The 9125-nt window shown below is 39.6% G+C and overlaps 3 protein-coding genes and 1 long non-coding RNA gene across 8 annotated transcripts; 2 read left to right on the forward strand and 2 right to left on the reverse strand.

Moving 5' to 3' along the window:
* The first annotated feature begins 655 nt into the window (after positions 1–655).
* CG15927 (uncharacterized protein) lies at positions 656–1610 on the forward strand. Of its 2 annotated transcripts, none has more exons than NM_132570.2 (1): positions 656–1610. In NM_132570.2, exon 1 carries the CDS (start codon positions 796–798, stop codon positions 1363–1365), a length of 570 nt encoding a protein of 189 aa, NP_572798.1. In that variant the 5' UTR covers positions 656–795; the 3' UTR covers positions 1366–1610. The 2 variants fall into 2 exon arrangements, with proteins under 2 accessions (NP_572798.1, NP_001285152.1); NM_001298223.1 differs by having other exon boundaries at positions 656–1370.
* Positions 1611–1697: 87 nt separating this feature from the next.
* On the forward strand, positions 1698–2185 carry lncRNA:CR45615 (long non-coding RNA:CR45615). 2 transcript variants are annotated; one of them, NR_123880.1, is made up of 1 exon: positions 1698–2185. It is a non-coding gene; the product is annotated as a long non-coding RNA:CR45615 (long non-coding RNA). The 2 variants fall into 2 exon arrangements; NR_123881.1 differs by having other exon boundaries at positions 1698–1987.
* Positions 2186–2335: 150 nt separating this feature from the next.
* Positions 2336–3690, reverse strand: CG15731 (uncharacterized protein). The gene is made up of 2 exons (NM_132571.2): positions 3612–3690; positions 2336–3436 (listed from the first exon to the last, which is right to left on the reverse strand). Exons 1-2 carry the CDS (start codon positions 3615–3617, stop codon positions 2483–2485), a joined length of 960 nt encoding a protein of 319 aa, NP_572799.1. The 5' UTR covers positions 3618–3690; the 3' UTR covers positions 2336–2482.
* Positions 3691–5722: 2032 nt separating this feature from the next.
* Rab40 lies at positions 5723–9039 on the reverse strand. Of its 3 annotated transcripts, none has more exons than NM_132572.3 (5): positions 8794–9039; positions 7663–7799; positions 7383–7576; positions 6916–7138; positions 5723–6510 (listed from the first exon to the last, which is right to left on the reverse strand). In NM_132572.3, exons 2-5 carry the CDS (start codon positions 7793–7795, stop codon positions 6293–6295), a joined length of 768 nt encoding a protein of 255 aa, NP_572800.2. In that variant the 5' UTR covers positions 7796–7799; positions 8794–9039; the 3' UTR covers positions 5723–6292. The 3 variants fall into 3 exon arrangements, with proteins under 3 accessions (NP_572800.2, NP_727611.1, NP_001285153.1); NM_167323.2 differs by having other exon boundaries at positions 7383–7606; NM_001298224.1 differs by lacking the exon at positions 8794–9039 and adding an exon at positions 7982–8088.
* Positions 9040–9125: the final 86 nt, after the last annotated feature.

Here is a 9125-nt window from a genome sequence, read left to right on the forward strand (position 1 = left end):
TTGATTGCGGGTGTCTTTTGTCTTAATGCTAATGGGCCGGAGATGTGTGTGTGCTTATGATGGTTGTATTTTGGCTTTTTGTTTGGGCCACTACCAGTGGCAGCGAGAGTGGACGGGTTATGTTTTAATGGCCATTGTAATGGCTCAACTGTCGGCTAGTGAACCAGTGTTAATGTCAATCCACACGAAGGCATTCAAAGAATTATTCTTCTCCACTTTGGCATAAATCAACACAACTCACATACGCTCACAACTCACTTGATGTTGTTAATAAATGTGTGTTGCTCATAACAAAATAGAGGAAATAATGGAAGAAAGAGCCACTTCAACAGGCCACCAAACAATAAACGTCCAGTCGCGGCCAGTTATGTTTTTATTTTCAATCCAAAGTGTTGGACATATCACCACGCACAATGGTGCCAAAGCTATGAACTTCTAATAAATTTTGCTATTTAACTAACATCTATGCTATATCGTCTTATATATTTAAAATGGCAAAGACAGTGCATTTTATTTAATTTTTGGTTTTAAATTTGCATATATTTTAACCCACTGTGCATTCGTGTACCGTACGGTATTTTCTCTAATTAATTCGCTTTTACGAGCGCATTCAGCTGACTTTAGGTTGATTTGAGCCGTGTATTTTTTAGTCCGTTCAGTTGCTGCAACACGGGCCTAGAACGCGCTGCTTTTTCGCTTCACTCTCGACCGAATAACACATTTTGTTTATTTTTTATTCGAGTGCTTATATCGAGTGATCCTTGTGTTTATGATGAGCTAACAACCTGCCGGAAAATGCACATTTTGGCCTATTTAATTCTGAGCCTTTTTGGCCTGGTCGAGAGTTATGGCCATCAGCCGGTACTGAGAAATATCATCAAAGTGCGAGCCAGCGGCTTTATGCCCTTCGAATCGGATTTACTACTGCCATTGAATATCCTGCGCCAGTTGCAGTCGCACGATCGATCATCGCGTTACATTGGTCAGAGGCCAAAGCCAATAGTGAGGCCAAAGGTTAAGCAACAAATCAGATTGGAGAGAGCCAATCCTTTGAGGGAGGCCAAAGGTGTTCAGCTCTATAACTTGATCGATGACGATGGTGAACTACTGTTGAATCTCAAGGTTCACAACGAACAGAAGGGAACTGCACCGGCCAATTATCAAGAGGAGAAATATCAAAGTAGATACCAGAGCTACGATTCACCATGGATGCCCTCGAAATGGAGACCGACCAGCGAATTTCTGGGTGTGACCTCCTCATCGCCACGCCCACTGCCCCTGCATCAGTATCTGGGCCAAAACAATAATCGCATCGATCAAAATACGGCGAAAAGGAGGCGGCAGGATATATGGCCCCACAAATAATAACTAAAATATAATAATATATATAATATATAATATATAACTCATTTAATTGTTTATTCTTAAACATCACAGCACCCAGAGCACATTCACATTTATGAACCTGATTTCAAGCAAAATCTCAATGATATTCATTTGAATTTTTTTGAAAATAATCAATGATCCTAAAATATTTGCTAACATTTTAAAACAAATTATATTAAAGCCAAATGATGGAATACTAGTTCTAAAAGTTTATAAGATAATTGAAAAAAGAAAAAAAAACGTTTCAATTTACTTTCTTTCTACATTTATATCAAGTTCTTCTTTTCTTCGATGTACAAAACTAAAAAAAAAATAACTCGAGCTTAAAATTAAGCCACATCGTTCAAAATAATCCATAAGATATAAAATGTACGACACCGATACACAAAATAATCCATAAGATACAAAATGTACGACACAGATACACAAAATAATCCATAAGACACAAGAACACGCTACAACATAATCAACCAGACACAAAATACATTTCGAAACATAAAAATAAACGTTAAGATACACATACATAAATATATCCATTAGATGCAACGTATATCTAAAATGAACATAAGCCCACCGATGAAAAGGTCGTTGAGCTACCGCTAAATTAGATGACTGTGATTATGCTAATATGGGTCGATCGAATCGAGTTGAAAGTGAAATTGAAACGCGAATCGAAAGTGACTGAGCCGCATGAATGGAATCAAATCAAAATGAATAAAATGCTAATTCACACAGCCTAACTAATCGTGAATACATGGGAATTAGAATGCATAAAGAATGGGTTTTTTAAACCAAATTTAAACAAACAAAACAGGCAAAATGATCAATGATACGTTAATTCGCCATCTATCAGAACTTTCCAACTATTTCTTTAAACATTCTCATATGCTGCAAACAAACTTTCCAAATCGTTGTTCACCCCATATATCACACAATATTCGAATGGTTTATAATTTACAGATGGTATATTTGTTTAAAGGGTGAGGTAAAATGGGAACAACAATAAAAAAAACATGGGAAATGAGAAAAAAAAGGGGACCTAAAATTACTTAACAAGACTCAAGGATCAGTATGACTCGAATCGAATGGCATGGAATCACTTCCAGCTGGAGGATGGGGGCAGATATCCGGGCTGGGGAGCGGATACGGGGGGCAGATACTCATTGCTGGGCGGCAGGTATTCGTTGCTGATGATGGGGGCGGGTCCGTGGCCGTGGGCATGGCCACCGTCCTCGTGAATGACCTTGATGGTCTTGACCTCTTCGAATCCGCCGTGCGAATGACCGTGATCGTGGCTGTGACCGCCCTCCTCATGGATCACCTTGACCACCTTCACTTCCTCGTGGCCGCCATGTCCATGTCCATGGCCGGAGTAGCCACCGGCATAGCCGCCGCCGCCGCCCAAAGCGTGTCCTTCCTCGTGGATGACCTTAACGGTCTTGACCTCCTGGTGACCGCCGCCAGAGTAGCCACCATGTCCGCCAGAGTAACCGCCATGACCGCCAACCTCCTGATGGATGACCTTCACAGTCTTAACCTCCTGATGACCGCCGGAGTAGCCACCACCGTGGGAGTAGCCACCACCGTGTCCGTGGCCATGACCGCCCTCCTCATGGATGACCTTGACCAATTTTACCTCCTGATGGCCACCATGTCCGTGTCCATGGCCGGCAAGGCCTCCGGCATAACCGCCGCCGCCCAGGGCATGTCCCTCCTCATGGATGACCTTAACGGTCTTCACCTCCTGGTGTCCACCGCCAGAGTAGCCACCGTGACCACCGGAGTAACCGCCATGACCGCCGGAATAGCCGCCACCTTCCTGCTGAATGACCTTGATGGTCTTAATCTCCTGATGGCCGCCGCCAGAGTAGCCTCCATGGCCACCAGAGTAACCGCCATGACCACCGCCGCCGGAGTAGCCGCCACCCTCCTGGTGGATCACCTGGATGGTCTTCACCTCCTGGTGGCCACCACCGCCACCACCGCCGGATCCGCCAATGAAGCCAGCCGATGCGGTGGCAGCCAAGGTAGCCAGGAGACACACAAAGATCTGTAAATAATTCGATGTTGCAATTATTAATTATATAAAATAATAAAAAAATATATATTTTATAGCTGTGTGTTTATATTATGTGTCTTTCTTTTTTAGCGTAATTTTTTAACTTTTTATATTTTCAATTTGATTTTAATGATGATGTTTTGTGCACTATGTCGAGCAGACTCACCTTCATTGCTGGAAGTTTCTTGCTTGGGGGTTGAAAACTATGGAACTTCACGTAGCAGATGAGGAAGCCAACTGATGCTCCAATCCGAGCGATTCGCGGTTTATATAGCAGCCGGATTGCGAGATGCTCCGTCTGTCTGTGAACTTGCTTTCGTCATCTTGCTGCCCACCACTCTTTTGACCACCAACCCGAAAGCCATCTCCGTCCATCTGGATTCGAGTTGGTCCAACAACAAACGCATCGACGGCTGGCAAATGCAAATGAGTCCGGTGGATAAAAAAAAAAAATGGGAAACATAGCAGTTCCATAATTGGGACCAGCCGCCGAAATTAATCCGCCGGGCATGAACGAACCGCTTAATGATGGTGACCCCGCCTCTCCGTCGGTCACCTGTTGGATGGGCTAGGTCAGTTCAATTCAGTTGAGTTCAGGTCGGATCGGTTCAGGTCGGATTAACACTTTCCCAATGCAGACCCGTATGGGAAATTTTCAGAAATAACGAACAATCATTAAATAAGGGGAAGTACCATCCTCATATGGCGGGCTATCTTATAATAGTATTGGTAGTTACAAACCAATCGCAAATATGTCTTTATCTATATATCTATATATATATTTTTAAAATGAAAAAATTAGATATTTTTTTTTTAAGCAATACCCATGTAAGTCTTCTTTTCTATAAATTACCTAAAGATCTCAAGTTCTTTGAATATTTCCTCGTTTCTTAAATCTAAGCTTAACAAAAAAATATATAAATATATAATAAGAGCTTTTCTTTTGATGATAAATAGAAGAAATAAAAAAAGGAAATAAAAAATGCTGATCAATACATATGATAGAATAAACCATTTAACTTATTACACGTCAGCTCATTTGCACTTAAATAGTTTATAACTTGCCAAAACTATAAAACAAAATAGATAAAAAAAAGAGGCAACCCATTATAAGGTAAATTAAAGCGTATGAAAATTATTGCAATAATTTCGCTATCACTTCGCATTCAGTCCGCCAGCTGTTTCATTCGAAATTTGTAGATACGTTTAAAGTATAACGAGTCCACTGCCCCCGAGAGCCCCGCCCCCTTTTGATTGCCCAATTTTGGGAGTTGTGTAAAGGCAAAATGCCCAAACAACCGAAATCTGGGGAAGCAATAGATGTCGACAAAAAAAAAGAAGCCGCAAAATGTTTTTTTTTTTTTTTTGCCTCAAAGGGCGAATGAATCCAATGCGAAGCAAACCGACGAAAAGGCAATTTGAGTTATTTAAATAATATTACAATATCAAATTGGGTTTGCAGCCAACCGATTAATCACATCCGACAAGGGACAACATCCAAGCAGATGTTGGAAACCCAAAAAATCGACTGCGGAAGATAGGAATATAAACACCGGCAATCCCAAGTGATCTTCAAGCTGTAATAGAAAGGGTATTGTTTCTACAAAAGTTATGGAACTTCATGATCTTGTAATAAAAAATAAAAATAAATGAATGCACAAGAATACTTCAAAGATACAAGATACATTAGCTATAAAGATACCTATGCCTAAACGATGGCATTTTCCAACACATATCAATGGCAATTTTTGAAAATATTTGGTTCTAGCCCAAAATCCATATTATCCATATTCCATATTATTATAAAAATTATATCATTTATAAGCAATAACCGCATATTCCCAAATATATGCAAATATATTACTTAAATAAGAGTTGTGGCAGATGTGCATAATTTTCATTGGTTAAATCCTAACAAACGTTGTTCAAATATTTTTTAACTTCAGAAAAACCCTATCTCAGTACTGTTTCAAATTTTCGAGATATATATATAAGAAATCTCTCAAAGAAATCGCTTAACTTTCTTCCACTTTAGTTTTGGTTCTACTCAACATTACACTCGAATTAACATCTAGAAAAATGCCAAATGAATATGAAAACGCAGCTTTTCAAGAGAAACTTAAAAAAAAGTTGCATAATTTTATAGACTGATCCTATTATAGATGCAGCGAACTTTCACTTTAAATTACCACAAATTAGAAACCTAAATGGAAAGAGATGGAATCAGCTGGCCAGGAATCAGAAAGGGATGGCAAATAAATGAAAACACAGTTTTCTAGTTCATTATGAATTATTTTTATCAATTCGCCTTTGTGTGTGCTTCTCTTGCTGAATTCGCTTCAATTACAATACATATCTAAGAATATTTTAATCCGAATGGTAAACAAACAAAAAAAAAATTTAATTCTTTTTATCCATATAAAAGTTGATTTTCACTTGATGTTATTTCTTCGTTTTTGTTTTTCATTTCTTATATGTTGATGTGTTTGATGCATTAAATATTAGAATTATACAAACATAATAATATTAACAACATTAGATTAATGCAAAATAGAGAAGTTGGGGGAATGGGCCTGGGATGGGGGTGGTTAAAAACTAAAAAAGGTGCATGCTTTACTGTGTAAAAAGTAAACATTGTTGACCACAAATATCAATGTCAATAAAACAAAACATATAACCAAAGAGCTGGGTTGAATGTGTGTATGGTAATGGGTATGGGTATGGTATGGGTGTGTGTGTGTGTGTGTGTGTTATAGCCTAGAGTACATAAGTAGAGCTCAATTAAAGTTAATGTCGGTTAGGGGCGTGGCGGCGTAGGCGGCTGGGCGGCGGCCTACAAGGCAACGATCACGCGATCGCACAGCTATTCCGACTGCTGCTCGTCGGCGTCTTGCAGCGGTTCTTGCTCTTGGAGCTCTGGGTCAGTGAATTGAAGCACTGGGACGTGGTCAGCGCGTATGACTTGAGCGTCGACTTCACCGACGGCGGCAGCGGCAGCGAATCGATCGCATACACGCTCGTCCTTCGCACAATTGTCCTGCAGCACAATTCCTGAAGCGACAGCACTGCAATGGCATTCAAAGTGGGTTACTAAGTGAATTAACGAACAATATACATGTCTTTCTGCTGGGGAGAGTGCATTTCGAGTTTTCTCTAAAGTTCATCTGATAAGTTCATAAGTTCATAAGTTTTAGTTATTTGTGAATCAACAAAAGTTCACACATTATAGCGATTAAGTGTTATTCAACGGTCGGAAAAAGATTAATGATTGGCTTGACATAATGAACGCTTTAATTGGAGCTCAATCAAAATTGACCTCAAGGCCTTGTCATGACTTTTTCACAATTTAACTAAAAATAGAAGAGATTAATGAAATTGAACCTGGTCTACACAAACTAGATAATGAATTACTGTTCGTTAAACTCGAAAGGCACTATCCTTCTCCCATTGAATAACCTAGTTATATTTACCCTTATTGCTGCGCCAGATGTGCTCCATGCCGTTGCGATGCAGGGCCATCCGCGCCAGTTCGCAAAAGGACTCGCGGATGTTGAAGTTGCAGAGAGGCGATATCTCGAAGCAGGACATATTGTTGCGGCTGGCGTAGGTCTCGGCCTGTTTGGCCGCCACCTGTCGCTTGAAGGCCAAGTGCAGGCGATTCCCGACAAGAACCTTCGGAATTCCTGGGGCGTGCTGTAAATTAATCGTACATATGGAGTTAATAATGGAAAGCATTAATGGTAAACCAAGAAAGGAAAACACATTGGAATCTATAATCTAATCTTCGTTACAGCATTGTCGTATTAATTGTGAATCTATCTTGTAAAAATATAAGTAGCCACACTTTAAGTACTAATTTACAGCTAGTAAAAATGTCGTAACAAAGATCTCTCCAATGTGCTGCCTTTCCTAATCCCATTTTTAATTTCCAACTGACCTCGTCGACCTCCTTGAGCCACCGATCGATACCGTCGAAGCTCCACTTGTTGGTGATGTCGTAGACGAGGATGATGCCCTGGGCGCCGCGCGAATAGGAGCGAATGATCGTGCAGAAGCGTCCCTGGCCGGAGGTGTCCCACAGCTGCAGCTTCACCCGCTTGCCCTCCAGCAGGATGGTGGTCGTCTTGTAGGCTACCGTTTGAAGGATATGAGATGTGCAGTCTATTAGATTGGCTTGCATATCCGGTGGTCGTTCAAAGGATATACCCAGCACTTACCGTTCCCACTGCAGAAGGGACTCTCCGTGGAGGGATCCTCCAGGTTTGAGAGAATCTCGTGCTTGCCCACATCGCTGTCGCCCACCAGTAGAACCTTTAGCAGATAGTCGTAGTCCTTGGTCATGGTTCCCATGTGGCTGGCATGGTAGAGAAATTTAAATATTGTAATTAAATAGATACATATATTTGAATAATAATAATAATAATAATGCAACTAGTTAAATTTCCAAGGTATTTCTACATATTACTAGAACTTGATGTCACAAACGTGACGACGTGTTTTTTGAATATTTAAATGGATTGTAAAAGGTGTGTGTACCTCAAACTTTTAAGCAGCTCAACACATTTTCTAGGGCAAAGTATTTTTAAATACATAGTTCCTCTAGAGTGTTCCATATGAATGCCGGAAATTACCTTACACACTCATTTTTCTATTTTAGAATTTGTTTTTTTTTTTTAGATAACTCAGTTAACAAAATATAACCGCTAGGGGTTTACTCATTGAATGAGACATTTTTTTTCTTCTTTTACGTAATTTTAATTGAAATTAAATGTGGGCTAGGGTTTTGTGGCCAAAGTGGTTGTGGTTCTTAAACATTGTTTTTTTTTTTTGCATTTTCTTAACCGGGCTAACCGGTATTTTTGAACCGGCAATATTTGTGCGTTCTATTTTTGCAGACAAAGTAATTTTCTATGTGAGTCATGGTAATAAAAACTATAAACATAAGCATTGCACTTATTTATAGATTTTCGCACTTGTTTTCATTTCGCGCACTGTAAAAGGATTTTCCACATGCACACACACATTCGCACAGGTAAAAAGTGGGTGTGTTTTGGTTTTGCATGAAAATGTATTTCACAATTTATCGAAGTGTACAAAACCATTAAAGCGTGTAATTGTTGCGTTTTATGCACTTTGTTTTACAAACAAAAAGAGAAATAAACGAAAATAGAGAAAAACATTTGCGTATTAGTGTGCGTGCTTATTTTGATTGTTGTTTTTGCTGCAAATGCCGAGGAATGTTTATTGCTTTTCCTCACAGCAATTGGAAAACAATTAATTATAGCCGGTTATTTGTGTATTTTGTTTAGTGAACAGCACTAACCGTTTTTTCTGGACGTTTAACTTACCATTTAGAATGCACGCAGTTTCATTTTCGTATTTGTAATAGAGATGAGCGAGTTTCCTCGCTTTGGCGACTTCACCTCGGCGGGCTTTACACGCTTTTTCAGTCTTACGATTTAAGCAAGTTAAATCGCGGCTATATATCCCATATATTCCAATTTATTGCTGTTTATTTGTTGTTTTTTCTGCTGCGAATATTAAAACAGAAAATTGCAATTTCGCTCATCTCTATAGGGATGGAAGAACTGCTAGTTTGCGCATATCGATAAGCCATCGATAGTCGACGGATGGGCTAAGCAGTGTTGTTCAAGATATTAAAAATGTAGTTCTTGCAATT

Source organism: Drosophila melanogaster, chromosome X, assembly GCF_000001215.4.
Source record: "Drosophila melanogaster chromosome X".
Lineage (NCBI taxonomy): Eukaryota > Metazoa > Arthropoda > Insecta > Diptera > Drosophilidae > Drosophila > Drosophila melanogaster.

Coding starts and splice junctions, on each gene's coding strand:
- CG15927 (NM_132570.2), top strand. CDS start 796: ATGCACATTTTGGCCTATTTAATTCTGAGCCTTTTTGGCCTGGTCGAG.
- Rab40 (NM_167323.2), bottom strand. CDS start 7,795: ATGGGAACCATGACCAAGGACTACGACTATCTGCTAAAGGTTCTACTG. Junction 7,607..7,662: donor TCCCTTCTGCAGTGGGAACG/GTAAGTGCTGGG, acceptor CCAATCTAATAG/ACTGCACATCTCATATCCTT. Junction 7,139..7,382: donor GGCTCAAGGAGGTCGACGAG/GTCAGTTGGAAA, acceptor ATTAATTTACAG/CACGCCCCAGGAATTCCGAA.